This window comes from Carassius auratus, chromosome 24, assembly GCF_003368295.1.
Source record: "Carassius auratus strain Wakin chromosome 24, ASM336829v1, whole genome shotgun sequence".
Taxonomy (NCBI): Eukaryota; Metazoa; Chordata; class Actinopteri; order Cypriniformes; family Cyprinidae; genus Carassius; species Carassius auratus.
The window spans coordinates 1,109,552-1,125,184 of record NC_039266.1 but is presented as its reverse complement, the minus strand read 5'-3'; the positions used below and the strand labels follow the sequence as shown (position 1 = coordinate 1,125,184).

Below are 15,633 nucleotides of genomic sequence, written 5' to 3'. Positions count from 1 at the left end.
AGCGAAATGTGGGACCAGGGTCTTGAAGGGACAGACAGCGGTAAGAGTAACCCATCTGGAGGTCGATTGGAAGTCTTACCAATAGCGCAAACTGAACAAGCCAAGACGAAATCGTGGACGTCACGAGCCATACCAGGCCACCAAAATCGTTGCTTGACCAGAAATCTAGTTCTACTAACCCCTGGGTGACAAGCAACACTGGAACAATGACCCCACTGGAGAACGTCTGACCGTAACCTCTCCGGCACAAACAATCGGTTCGGTGGGCAACGAGCCGGGGGCGTTACCCCTTCTAAGGCGGTCAACACCTTCGATTCGACCTCCCATCTGAGCGCGGAGATAATGATGGTCCCCGGTAAAATGGGCTCGGGAGTAGCAGTACGATCGGAACGCTCAAAAAGACGGGATAAAGCATCGGGTTTGATGTTTTTGGAACCCGGCCGGTAAGAAAGTGTAAAATCGAAACGACCGAAAAACAATGCCCACCGAGCCTGCCTGGAGTTAAGTCTTTTGGCGGTTCTAATGTATTCGAGATTCTTATGGTCCGTCCATACAATGAAAGGTACACCCGACCCTTCAAGCCAGTGACGCCATTCTTCCAGTGCAAGTTTGACTGCCAACAACTCTCGATTGCCAATGTCATAATTAACTTCTGCAGGAGATAAACGGTGAGAATAATACGCGCACGGATGCACCTTTCCGTCTGAGGATGCGCGTTGGGATAACACTGCTCCTACCCCCACCTCTGACGCGTCGACCTCCACTATGAATTGACGTGAGCGATCAGGGGTGACGAGAATGGGAGCTGAAACAAAGCAGCTTTTCAGTTTGGCAAACGCAGCCTCAGCTGCGTCTGACCACCTGAACGTCAAACTAGGGGAGGTCAAGGCGGTCAGAGGAGCGGCTAGTTGGCTGAAATTGCGAATGAAACGCCGGTAAAAATTGGCGAACCCCAGAAATCTCTGCAGGGCCTTGCGAGACTCTGGGGATGGCCAATTTACCACAGCCTTAACCTTCTCAGGATCCATGCGAACACCCTCAGTCGAAATGATGTGTCCTAGAAAAGAAACAGACTGTGCATGAAAAACGCATTTCTCCGCCTTGACAAACAATCCATTCTCTAGCAACCGCAGAAGCACTCGTCGTACGTGTTGCACGTGTTCCTGGAGAGACGAAGAAAAGATCAATATGTCATCCAGGTAAACATATATGAACAGATCGACCATGTCTCGCAACACGTCATTAACGAGTGCTTGAAAGACTGCCGGCGAGTTGGTTAGCCCGAACGGCATAACGCAGTACTCAAAATGGCCTCTAGGGGTGTTAAAGGCAGTCTTCCACTCATCCCCCTCCCTGATGCGGACCAAATGATAAGCATTACGTAAGTCCAATTTAGTGAAAACGGACGCTCCCTGCAACCTCTCAAAAGCTGAAGACATAAGCGGCAAAGGATAGGTATTCTTTACCGTTATGTTGTTCAGCCCTCGGTAGTCAATGCAAGGTCGCAAGGATCCGTCCTTCTTTCCCACAAAAAAGAACCCCGCCCCCGCTGGAGAAGAGGAAGGGCGGATAAACCCCGTTGCTAGAGAACTGGATATATATTTCTCCATGGCCGCCGTCTCTGGAACAGACAAAGAATATAACTTGCCCTTAGGCGGAGAAGTACCTGGCAATAACTCTATCGCACAGTCATAGGGACGATGAGGAGGAAGAGAATCAGCACGAGACTTACTGAACACCTCCTTCAGGTCGTGGTACTCCGCGGGCACGCTAGCCAAATCCACTGCTTCCCCCTGAAACACAGACTCAGAAACATTAACACCAGCAGACAAAAGACAAGACAAATGACATTCCTCGCTCCAGCTAACCACAGATCCAAGGCGCCAATTGATGCTGGGGTTGTGTTTCTGAAGCCAGGTGTGACCGAGAACGATGGGGGATGAAGGTGAGTCCGTAATGTAGAATGATATCTCCTCAGTATGATTGCCAGATGTGGTGAGGGAAACAGGTAAGGTGGTCTGAGTGATGACTGGTAGTCTGTGTCCATTGAGAGCAAAGGGTGCAATGGGGTGTTTGAGGGAAGTGAGAGGAATGTTAAGCTTACTAGCGAACTGGAAGTCCATGAAATTACCCTCTGCCCCAGAATCCAACAAGGCGTGATGCTCGAGTGCGTGGGTGGACCACCGTAGACTCACCGGAAGGAGTGTCGATGTAGAAGAGGTCTTTCTGGCAGAGATCCCACCCGATAGTAGCCTCCGTCTTACTATCGGGCTTGGTCTTTTACCGGACAACGCTGGATGTGATGTTCTTGACTGCCGCAGTATAAACAAAGTCCCAGGGATCTCCGCCTGATCCTCTCCTCCCGGGAGAGCCGAGCTCGCCCCACCTGCATGGGTTCAAGATCTCCCGGTGGGCTGACCGCAACATCTGAGCGCTGATACTGAGCCTCCGGTCTGTTCGTGAGAACTGCTCTCCCCCTCCGTCTAGTGGCTTGATCGAGTCGATTCTCCACTCTGATGGTTAGGTCAATCAGACTGTTGAGAGAAGTGGGGAGCTCGACGGCACGGATCTCCTGTTGGATGCGGTCAGCCAACCCATGCAGGAAGTGATCCCACTGCGCCTCCTCGTTCCACTTACACTCCGCCGCCAGGGTGCGGAACTCAATCGAATAATCAGAAACGGACCTTTCCCCCTGACGTAGGTCCGTGAGAAGCCAAGCCGCTTCCCTCCCGGCGGCGGAGCGGTCGAAGACCCGTCTCATCTCTTCCGAAAGTGCGTGGAACGAGGCACAGCAGCTGTCTTGGTTCTCCCACACCGCCGTCCCCCAGAGGGCAGCCCTTCCCGTAAGTAGAGATAAGACGAATGCCACCTTCATTTCCTCGGTGTAGAACGTGCGGGGCTGCAGGGCGAAGTGCAGAGAACAATGAGACAGAAAAGATCGACAGAACTCTGGCTCACCCGCATATTTCTCCGGGATGGGGAGGCGTGGATCGGGCTGGGAAATCCCCCCGGAGACGATCGGCGGTGTGGGTGGCGTGGGAGGCGCAGCGGGTGACGATTGTTGTTGTTGTTGCATCTGGAGAACGAGCTCGGACACCTTCGTCACCATTGCTTGGAAGGCTCGACCCATCTCATCTATCGCCTTGTCTTGGCGATCCATACGACCCACAGCTCGTTGCAGAAATTCTTCGAGATGAGATGGGGAGCGATCGCCTGCTGCTTCCATGATGGTCAGATCCTACTGTAACGACAGATAAAAGAGGAGGAAGCAATTGCAGGCAATCAGATGTTGTTTATTGATAAGGAGTGTCCAGAGTGTTGGCAATGGCAAGGAAGGTCTACGGTGGCGTGCGAAGAGCGGGATGGTGAAGTCAGCGGTGCAGGTGAAGGTGGTCAATGGTTAGAACCAGGAACAGACCGGAACACTGACACGCGGACGACAACACGAATCCAACCAGCACACAAACACGGAAGACGGTAATCCAGTTAGTACGTGGAGACATAAGAGAGGATCTGACAACAGAGAGAGAGCGAGGTGAGTATAAGTAGCAGAGGTATGATGACGATCAGCTGGAGCGAGACAATCAACACCCAGGTGATGACAATCAACTAAACGAACACATGGAGACAACGTAAGTACAAAAACAATAACAAAACATGACACGGAGGAAACACTGGATTTCCTACCGTGACATGTGGATGGAGTGTTAATGCCTGCTGTTGTCTCATTTGCACAGAGACATTGCATTACAGAAAGTCCTAACCAGGCATGACAAGCAATAAATCTTAAACGTGTTTGTCCTAAACCGCCATGACCACATCATGTCTTGATAAGCCAATCTGATGGGATCTGTCCAATTGTACAGTGTTTTCACTTTTAGCGTTGGCAGAGAAATTGCTGGAAACTTGCAGCTGTTGCATCTGGTTAGAACAGTGTTTGGGTTTGTATAATAAGCCTATTATATTCATTCCTCGTCCATATTCAGCAGTGTACACCTGATTGATTTTTTCAATAAACAGAATAATAAGTATCCTTATTGGATTATCCAATTGAAATGACTCCAATATCCATTTCTTTCTCTCCCATTGTTCTACTGTTTAAAATAAACAGTCAGATATCTAGCAGTGTCAGTGTTCCTCCCCCTGAAGACTAATAGATTTATATATTAATACATGTCAGAGGTGGGAGGATTTGTTTGGGCGACTCGTGAAAAGTGAAACATTAGCATTTTGTTTGTCACAGTGGTATGGTGTAAAGCGGGTTGTATGCCCAGAGGGAATCTGCTCCCGTGTGATTGAATCTCCCTGATTTAATGCACTCATCACTGACCTGTGCTTCCCTCTCTCCATCTCTCTCCCAGGAATGTGAGTTCGGCAGGAGAGGAGGCTCGGCGGCGCATGAGAGAATGCGAGGGTCTGACTGACACGCTGCTTTTCGTCATCCAGACTTCCCTCGGAAGCAGCGAGATTGATAGCAAGGTATGTTTTCCTCCTGGCATCAACCTGTGGTAAAAGTTTTTACGTCTGTGAGTGTGTGTGAATGTCTGCAACAAATAAACAGCTCTGTGGTTGGCTGCCCTCTAAAGGTTGCGAAGGCTCGCTCTTCTAAATGGCGTTCTTTAATCATGATTTAACTGGCAGCCCTCCGTCAGGCCCAGCGTGCTAATAGCAGAGCGCAAGAGATGCATCCGTCCTAATGAGAATTGAAGAGCAGTGCGTGTGGATGCTGGAGCGCGGCACAGTTCTTTCCCTCTGGTCATTTTCAGACTTGCGTGCATTCCAACTTTCCCACAATTCCTGCTGTCTGAATCCCCCGCGGTGCCCTCTCAACCACCTCTCTTCACAGTTTCCAAACTCACAGCATGGCTAATAAAAAATAGTGTACTTGAATTTCTTGTAATATCTCTTAAGGCTTTATAGGCTGTATGTACTGGGAAAAATGTGTAAAAATGTTTTTTATTATTATTATTAATTTCACTCTCCGTCATGTCGTTACAAACCTGTATGACTTTCCTTCTTCTACAGGACACAAAAGAAGATGTTTTGAGAAACCTCTAAATGTCCAAACCAATACTGGACCCACTGACTTTAATTTCATGGAATTGAAGCATTTTTTTTAATTATCTTGTTTTGTGTTTCCACAGAAGAAAAGTCATACAGGTTTAGAATGACATGAGTAAACTGATGAAAGATGCCCCCAGCGCTTTTTTAAAAAGTTGACAGCCACCACCAGCATTTAAGAAAAAGAAATAGAAAAAGAATAGAGCCTCAAAAAAAAAAAAAATCTGTTCTATTCTAGCATCAATCCTTATTTAAAAACTTGATTGTAGATAAGTTTAATAAAAAATGCAAAATTAAAAATTGCATTTTTATCATAAACCACATCTGGATCATATTCAGTGTGATAATCAAAGCAAAGATGCAGTTAGATTGCTTCTATCAGCACCTCTAAAGCTTGCACAGTCCTTTACCACTTCCTAGATTGACATTTCACTCTGTAACATTAGTTTTAATTTATGTGCTGTTTTTAAATTGATGATCATCTTATTTTCCATATGCTTACATATGAGATCGCTCGTTTCTGTGTCTTCCACGCCTGTATTTTTGATCGGCACGTTCTGGACTCATTCAGGAGATGCGTAATAGTACCCCCGGTTGAATAACATTGAAAACATGGAAACCTGGAAAATTCTGTGTTTGGCGGGAAAGAGTTAATAACTTCTACCAATGTTCAAATGAAACCTACGCCATTGTTCTTAGTTTACCAGTTGTACATAGTTATTATTATAGTTAATATATTGTTTAAAGTATTCAGCTACATAACTATTGGGAATTTTACGACAAAGAGTGGACAGCCCTGACCAATTTCTCTCCTGGTGAGATAGGGCCTAAAAAAATTTTTTTTAATGCTAAACTCTCTTCAGGGTTTTGTATCTGAATTCTCTTTCTGTAACAAGTTCACAAACTTAAATTTTATCATATATCAAGACAGTTTGTGCAATGTTCCCGTTTTTATGCATACTGTGATAGTTATGTGCAACAAACGTCATTTGAAGTGTACTTCAGTTTTCACATGAACACTTAAATCCATACAGCTGAGCACATAGCCTTTCAAAGTGTACATTTTGAGCATGGTCAAACACAGACTCTAGACACACATGCACTAGAAAGCTTCCATGCCTCTCCAGAAGTTACTTGTGATAAAAGTGTTTCTGTACTCATTTGAACTAAAGCTGTGATGTCTCTAAACCCCCTCACACAAGTGCTTGTCAGCGCAGGCATCATGTCAGTACTTTGTTGTTGTTTATCCATCTCATCCATTTCTTTTAGTCTGTGAAACAACAGGCCACCTAAGTGTTGACACTGGAGTCTTGAAAATTAGTGCAAAAAAATTCAAGAAACATGCAATCTAAGTAAACGAGCTTAGTAGAAAAGGTCCCACTTTATATTAAATGGCCCTAACTACTGTGTACTTGCACAAAACAATTTATTTTTTGTGTTTATATTGTATTGCAAAACACTTTTTCTGCTATTGAGGTGTAATATGGGTAAAGTTAGGAACAGGTTTGGTGGTATGGGTAGGTTTAAGGGTGAGTTAAGGTGTAAGGGATAGGTCAACAGAGTCATTATCAATGTAATTACAGAAAATACTTACAGATTGAATTACAAACAGGTATTTTATTAAATATAAGTACAATGTAAAAGCATGTATGTTAACAGAAAGTCCATTGTACCAATTGCTTAATTTACATGTAAGTAAATAGTAGTTAGTTACGGCCACTTAAAATAAAGTGGGACCGAAAAATGTGTTTGCCCTTTTACCTTAGAGAACATGTAAAAAGCATACTGATAATTGTATAGACTAAATGCACTTTAAGTCGCTGTGGATAAAAGTGTCTGCCAAATGCATTAATGTAATGTAAATGTAAAACCAAAGTATACTTTCCTATGTAAAACTGGTAAGCTAAAACAATGGCATAGGTTTCATTTGAACATTGGTGGGCGCTATATTAAAGGAATAGTTATCTCAAAAATAAAACATCTGTCGTTAGTTTACTCATCAGCATGTCATTCCAAACATGCAAGATGCTCTTCAAGATATTTTTTAATTCATGTATAATGGTTCCAGTATTGTTTTGGACCCCACTAAGTGATTCTTTAAACTATCTTCTTTTGTGTTCCGCAGAACAAAGAATGTATACTTTGGTTTTATGCATGCGTTGCTAAAAATCTGATATCCAGACTCTTCTCGTTGTATACCGCTGCTCTCAAAATATAAGTCAGAGCAAAAAAACATCAGGCATATTGAAGTACTTGAGAGTTAAAAGCACACCAATAAGCCATTTGTCCCCATTTTCCTGTGACCTTTTGAATTTCGTCTAAATGTAAAAATACAAATTCTGTAAGTGCACCTCCAGCCTGTGGTAACACCTTTTCTTCTTCCCTATACATGTCCATTTAGCTCATTTTAGAGCACTAAGCCCTCTTTTTCATCCATTAATGTGCTTTAACACATTACAAACACTCAAAAAAGCAACAGCGACCATTTTACCCATCACACTGGCCTCGAAAAAGGGCAATCACCCTAATCACTCCAATTTCTTTGTGTGTGGTGATGTGCCCAGAGCTGTTTTGGCCAGGAGATAGCCCAGGAGAGCTATAATTGCTGAAAGCCAATGGTCTTAATGTGCTGTTAACCTGTGGTTGGTCAAGCTCCCTTCTGTTGACTTTAACATTTGAAATGGGGACCTTATAAACTGCTAACAGTAAGAGAGATGGTGCTGCCCCAAATTTCACCAGGTGCGATATTCAATACCTGGCACATTTCTGGGAAAACTTCAGCAGGACTTGTTTTGTTTTCCATAAAAACCATGAAGAAAGCAAGGTCAGCCTTGTCTGGGTTTTTGTAAGTCAATATGTTTCTGTACGTCTGAAATGCCAGTGCATAATTCTCTGAGCGTTTCTCTGATTACAGTCATTATTTTTGTTTGTGTAGGGCATGGTCCTCCTCGTTCCATAATAGGGAAAAAAAAGAAAAACATGGAGATTGAGAAAAATGGTCATTTTTCATCATCATTTTGCGAGCATTTATTTTCTATTTTCTGCTGTCAAGCATTGTGCCTGCTGTGCTGTGTCTCCTTGTAATGCCCTGTTAAATGGAGTGTGAGCCAATGGATTTGGCTGGTCATTTTTCCCCATCTGCAAGTATATCCTTTAATCACATTTAAATGGGAGACCGTGTCAGACATATAATTAAGTACTTTCATATATACTCCCAGCCAACACTCAGAGAAAGATGGAGAAAGAGGAAATGAGAAAGTTAGATGAAATGAAAAAGAGACATGAGAGAGGAAAATACAAGGGCAAGATAGAAGAATACTGGGTCTTAAAAACTGTAGGATGTAGATTTGCTGTCTTTGACAGGCCCTAAACGTGTCTTCCTCTAAAACTATAGATATTAATGTCAAATCATCTAATTTGTTTAAGTAAATACATGTTGTCGTTTTTTTACATCCACAAATTTGAGTTATAATTTTTATTTTATTTTGTTTTTTCAAAGGCAAAAACAATTTTTTTTGCAAAATGTTTTGTTATTTATTTAAAACAATACATTTCTAAATGTTTTTTTTTTTCAAATAAAAATGTGTACATTTTACTCTGAAATGACAGTTTTTTCTGAACACTTGCTAATCATTACGATGGCACAAGAAGTGTATGCAGACCTGTGTGCGTGTTTTGTGTGTGTGTGTGTGTGTGTGTGTGTGTGTGTGTGTGTGTGTGTGTGTGTGTGTGTAAACTAATGTATGTTTCCTCTTGTCTCGGACCTAGAATTAGCTGAATAGATGAAGTTTGGCCCCTCTTGCCAGATGGGCTCTATCAAGAGCTCAGTGGTGCTAGACTAATACCTGCCCAATATCTGTCTCTCTCTTTCTCTGCCAGACCATAGAAAACTGTGTATGCATTTTGAGGAACCTCTCGTATCGGCTTGCAGCTGAAACGTCTCAGGGACAGCAGATGGGGACGGACGAGCTGGATGGCCTCCTCTGTAGCGATGCCAGCGGGAAGGATGGAGAGACCTCAGGCTGCTGGGGAAAGAAGAAAAAGAAGAAGAAGTCCCTGGACCAGGTAGGCCACCTGATGCATCATTTACAAGCATTGGTAGCCCTCACCTGCTGATAATAGGGACTTTAAGCAACAACAGCTGATGGAACGGCAATGGCAAAGAAAGTGCGATTGTGCATGCGCAACTTTAAGTGCTACTTCGTGATGTGTATATTGTAACGATCTATTTCTATATACATACAGTAAACATACAGTATATATATATATATATATATATATATATATATATATATATGCCCTAATTTTCACTTATGTCACATTGGTTGTGAATGTCATTTTGTGTTGTCTGGCTAGAGAAAGAGAGCTTTATTTCTCTATAAAATGCTCCTCTGCTTCTGAAAGGGATCCCAGCGAAAAAGTAGGCATTTCATATCAAAATATGAATAACACAATCAGCATATTCAACTTCCTTTTACACCCCCCGTTGCCTCAAAATAATCCCAATTTATGTTTCAGAGCATTCCCCAAATAACAGATTTACACGCCGCCTTTTTATAAGTTACTTCCTCTGCAAACGTAACGCTCACCACCTACACAGAGCCGCACAGTCAGACGGTGTGTTTCCCCAGTGACACGCTCCACGGCTGATAAATCACACTGTTTGTGGGTGTCAGACTGAAAGAGGGGGAAAACCCAGCCTTTTTACAGCAGAGGAAACTCTTCATTTATCTCACGCAGGAAAAGTCTTCTGTGCAGACGAAGAGGGGGAGCACGAAGGTGGGAGAGCAGTTGTGTAACACAACTCCCTCTGGATATGTCTCGTTCCAGAGGAGCCATAAAGCTAATAGCTGGTGATATACCGTAGCCACCGATAGCTGAATATAATCCTCCCAAACTAAAATAAAACCTGCGTTTGCTGTGAAAGAGATGTCCGTCACAACAACCTCCGCTTGCTCCGTGCCTAGCAAGAAGCGGTAAAACTTTAAAAGCAGTCAGAGTGGAATAATACATCAAAGCTATTGCTCTGTTGAGATTATGACAGCAGAGACTGGTGTATTAAACATAGCGTGGGGATGTTTTGCGTCGTCTTTTGCGTTTGAACATTCAAAGCTGCATTTCCTTCATTCATTACCTCAAAACCCATACATGAGTTTGCAGATCTGTTTTAGGATTCAGTCAGATGTGTCTCTTCCAATCAGGAAAGAGATGCAAGGATACCCATCTCTGCCTGTTGGACTGTAAAGAGGGCTATTTCTCCCCATTACCTAAGGTACCCTCTCGTATCATGTGCCGGACATTCTCCTCAGCCGAGATGCTTTGAAAGAGGACACCTGGGCCTCCGGGCAACAGAAGGCTAATGTACTCCGTTAAATCATTTATCACTAAGTGGCAGTGAGGTAGCCCAGGAAACCAGAGCGTGCCGCCGCCGCGGCTCTGTCGGGCAGGGCAGTGGCGTTTAGTGTAGCTAATTGACTGAGAGGGGAGAGTATGTAAACCAGAGCAGGTTCAGCCCACCAAGCACTGATACCCTTCTTTGAGTTTACTCTGAGAAATGGGGCATGGAGCGTTCATTATGCTTAAAGCTTGCTGACAGAAAAAGGGTGAAGAGAAAGTTTTTGACAATTTGAGACGCTGTTTTTTATGCTCTGATAGCTCAGAAGAAGCATTAAGATCACATTGTCATTTTTAGATTGAGGGTAACTCTCGTTTTGGGCTTTGAAAAGCTGTAAGAGTAGCATTTAGGCAGATTTAGGCAGATTTTACTCATTTTAGATGCCTAAAAAGACACATTTTCTGAAAATACATCTGTCTACTTACTGTCTGTCTGTCTGTCTAATATCTAACACATTTTCTTTTCTTTCTTTTTTATGAATCACTTAATATATAAAAATATATTGTTAAATATAAATAATAAATTTATATAAATCTATAAATATAATTTTTTTTTTTTTAAATATAAAAACATTGGTCATTCCTGTCATATTTTCCGTGACTCTCATGCTGGCAGACAGAAGTTCTCCAGATATTAAGAATATCTGAAAACTGCGTCATTGCTTGTGTTTGAAATAAATTATAATAAAAGTTATTCAAGGCTTATAAAACTTTGTTTCTTTTTTACAATCTCTGGATAGTTACACCACAAATAACATCACCTATATTATTATTATTATTTTTATTATTTATTTATTTTTTCAGAAATTGAAAACATATTCATCGTAGAAGAGGTGTCATTATTTTTTAATCAGATGAAAGATCTGGACATATGCAGCGTGTCTTTGACCCTGATGCCAACCTTATGAAGCACCTTTTCCATTGATAAATTATGACATTTATGACAGTCATTGTGTAAGATTGAATGTTGTCCTCAGTGTTTGCATATAGTGAAACAACAGATTAAACCACGTCTCCTCTCAGCCTCTTAGCATTTCTTCTGCGTTCACGGTATGGTAGAGCAGCAGCCTCACGGGGCTTCTCCACCCTCCAGCAGCTGATTGAACCACAGAGCCGCTTCTCCGAGCAGCAACGGGGGGAGATGAAAACAGACTCATTAATAATGAAGGAAGAGAGTGAGGCTGAGTGCCAGAGCTAGTTTAAGACGCTGAGGTATTTCACAAGTTGATCTGCCTGAAAGTAGGTCAGCCTGTGAGACCAGCACTTTTCAAACTGACTCACCCACACGCCTCAAACGCAGACTTACAGCTCGTCATTCCTGCCTGGTTCTGGGTCTATTCAGGCCACGATTTGTCAAGAGATCTCCTCGTGTGGTGTTTGTGTGTATGTGAAGGGGGTTACATTTGCCTTTTGGCCCATACAAAATGACCACGATTTTATCTCTGGAGTTCTCCGGGTCGCTGTACTGATGGTTGCTAGGAGGTGGATGCCTTAATGTAATTGGTGGTCATAGCTGTAGAAAATCTGATCAAAAACTTTTCTTAGGAGGAGAAAGTGTTTGTAAAGTATACAAACTGCAGCAGTGCATACTATATAACGGTGAAAAGAAATGATTATTAATTCATGAATATGACTTGCTTAGAATAATTTCTGAGGCAGGTTTCCTAGATGCTTTTTTTTTAATATATTGACATACACTAATGTTCAAATGTTTGGGATCAGTGAGTAAAGCAAATGATTTATTTTTTCAGCAAAGCTGCATTAAAATGATAAATAAGTGACAGTAAAAGACATAAGATTTTTTTACAAAATATTGTCATTTCAAATAAATGCTCTTCTTTTGAACTTTCTATTGATCATTGAATCCTGAAAAATTGTGATTTAAAGAATTACCATTTCCACACATGTTCCTCAAAAATATTAAGCAGCAAAACAGCACTGAAAAATAATTGTTTCTTATGAGTTCTGAAGGTACTGGAAACAATGAGATTTGGTCCCCAAACTAAAGTGGGACGAAAACAGTTATTTTAAATTTAATAATATTTCCAAACATTACTGTTTTACTGTATTTTTAACAAATAAATGAAGCCTTAGTCATTAAAATACAAATTATTACAACATTATTAAAAACCTTTGAATGTTAGTGTATATATAAATCATGTTGAAGAGTAAAATCACATTAACTTCTTTGTCATATCACGTTTTCTTCACTGACTTCACGTTGGCATTTGAATAGCTGCACATTTTCATAGTCAAACTTTTCTCACTGTTGTTCATTGAAAATAAATCAAGTTGCTTTGTCACTGCAGATTTATGTCAGTGTGAAACCCCTTTTATGAGGATTTAGGTGCTGATGGCGATGGATTTTGTGTGTCTTCCTGTCTGTCTGACTTGTTTTTCATGTCACATCATTGTTTCTGTAGTGGGATGGTGTGGGACCGCTGCCAGATACTGCTGAGCCCCCCAAAGGCATTCAGATGCTGTGGCATCCTTCGATAGTAAAGCCCTACCTCACCCTCCTGTCTGAGTGCTCAAACCCGGACACGCTGGAGGGGGCCGCCGGGGCACTGCAGAACCTGGCTGCTGGGAGTTGGAAGGTAAGCACTAGGGTCAATCACCTTGTGTATGTATCTGTCTGTGCTGAAGAAATGGCTTGGGGGCCAAGTGTTATCAAATATTGTTTAAAGTAGATTAGCAGATGATTATGTGTCAGCATTCATTGTTAATTTTGCCTTGTGGATTTAATTATGACTCTATCTCTCTGGATTTTTTAGATAGATAGATAGATAGATAGATAGATAGATAGATAGATAGATAGATAGATAGATAGATAGATAGATAGATAGATAGATAGATAGATAGATAGATAGATAGATAGATAGATTTAATTTAAAAATGTTGGTGTCTGTCTGAGGGAAAATGTTTACTTGGTGTAAGGTTAGGGGTCGTTAAAAACATAAAAAGTATTTAAAGAATTAATTTATTACATTTAATAATTAAATCATTTTGCATATTTGGGTCAAGTCATACAGACGTCTCTACAAACCACTCCTGAACCACAGACAACATCCGAGGCATCTTACCTGGGCTAAGGAGAAGAAGAACTGGACTGTAGCCCAGTGGTCCAAAGTCCTCTTTTTGGATGAGAGCAAGTTTTGTATTTCAATTGGAAACCAAGGTCCTAGAGTCTAGAGGAAGAGTGGAGAAGCCCAAGTAGCCCAAGTTGCTTAAAGTCCAGTGTTAAGTTTCCACAGTCTGTGATGTTTCGGGGGCAATGTCATCTGCTGGTGTTGGTCCATTGTTTTTTTCTGAAAACTAAAGTCACTGCACCCGTTTACCAAGAAATTTTGGAGCACCTCATGCTTCCTTCTGCTGACCAGCTTTTTGAAGATGTTGATTTCATTTTCCAGCAGGATTTGGCACCTGCCCACACTGCCAAAAGCACCAAAAGTTGGTTAAATGACCATGGTGTTGGTGTGCTTGACTGGCCAGCAAACTCACCAGACCTGAATCCCAGAGAGAATCTACGGGGTATTGTCAAGAGGAAAATGAGAAACGAGAGACCAAAAAATGAGGATGAGCTGAAGGCCACTGTCAAAGAAACCTGGGCTTCCAGACCACCTCAGCAGTGCCACAAACTGATCACCTCCAAATGGCGGCAGTAATTAAAGCAAAAGGAGTCCCTACCAAGTATTGAGTACATGTTCAGTAAATGAGCATACTTTCCAGAAGGCCAACAATTCACTGAGAATGTTTTTTTTTTTATTGGTCTTATGAAGTATTCTAATTTGTTGAGATGGTGAATTGGTGCGATTTTGTTAAATGTGAGCCAAAATCATCACAATTAAAAGAACCAAAGACTTAAACTACTTCAGTATGCATTGAATTTATTTAATACACAAGTTTCACAATTTGAGTTGAATAACTGAAATGAACTTTTCCATGATATTCTAATTTATTGAGATGCACCTGTAGCCTCAGACAAACAACTGCATAGCAGCATGATAAAAAACCACTCAGAAGACATTTATCATTACGTTCTGATACCAGATATGTTTTATTTAATTGTTTTCACTGAAGGTTTTATTCGTTGTTGTCACAATTTAAATTTATTGAACGGTGCCAGAAGAAATGGTGTAAAATTGAATTTTTTCCTGACCTATAAAACTTGCTTTCATCAGATGTTAAAACCAGTACCAATCTCCCTTTTGACCCCTGCTTCTCTCTTTGTTCTCACATCCTTTTCACCATCTCTCAGCGACAAAAAGCTTTTTTACCTCTGTTGCTCGAGAGCTCTAATCCACCCGATATGCTCTGCAAGATCAATACTCTCAGATGGAGACAGATGCAATGGGATTGGATTGGTTTTGAAGTCTCATAACAAGTTTAGACCCCCTTCAAGAAGTTAAATGAAAGTGCTGTCCCTGCGACCCCTCTCCACACCTACAGGGCATCAGGTTGTATACGTGTCTGCTGTTGGGTTGAGTTTGTTGGAGAGACAAACGGGAAAGTAAAACAAATTGAGAGACGGGGTCTGTCTGACTATTTCGTTCAGTTCCCATAATTGGCTCCTCTGTTTGTTCATCTAGAAGCACTGACATCGAACCCTCGTCTAATATGTGTGAACTAAGCTCTCTGTTTATGTTTTCAAAGTCCATCTCGGTCAGTGGGATTATCAAATCCCACGCTGTGTGTACTAGGAAATGGAAACAAAGCCCTTCACTTGAAAAACACTCAAGCGCGAAGAATGCTTTCTCGTCAAGAACTCCTTTTCAATCAGAATATTTCGTTTATTGCATTACTTATAATACAAACAAGTTTTAAAGAACTGTGATGTTGATTTTCACTAAATGAAAGATTTAAATTTCAACACACTCATTTTTAGTGCCATTTTTCTGTTCCTAAACCTAGTAAGCTGCCTCTGTGATGTACTTTGCCTGATTTAAAATAGAAAATAGAAATAGAAACTGAGTGACAAATGAAATGGTAAGACTTGTTAGACACCATATTAGGCAGCATCCTAACTGGAAACGAACAAGTGATTCATTTGAAACACTCTACATAGGCAAAGGTTACTATGCAGTATGAAAAAGTATGGAATTTGATTTTTAGTTATTTCCAGTACTGGATAAATATGAAAAAAGAAGTATGGAATGGTAAAATATTTGTGCTTCCAGA

The 15,633-nt window shown here is 41.6% G+C and overlaps 1 protein-coding gene across 3 annotated transcripts in view; it reads left to right on the top strand.

Annotated features, from left to right (window-relative positions):
• ctnnd2a (catenin (cadherin-associated protein), delta 2a) overlaps positions 1-15,633 on the top strand; it is a 273,177-nt gene that overhangs the window by 226,430 nt on the left and 31,114 nt on the right. For all 3 annotated transcript variants that reach the window (XM_026200540.1, XM_026200542.1, XM_026200543.1), the window contains 3 exons: positions 4,362-4,479; positions 8,941-9,126; positions 12,879-13,052. In XM_026200540.1, the coding sequence (XP_026056325.1) occupies positions 4,362-4,479; positions 8,941-9,126; positions 12,879-13,052 (478 nt within the window). The remainder of the gene's footprint in view (positions 1-4,361; positions 4,480-8,940; positions 9,127-12,878; positions 13,053-15,633) is intronic.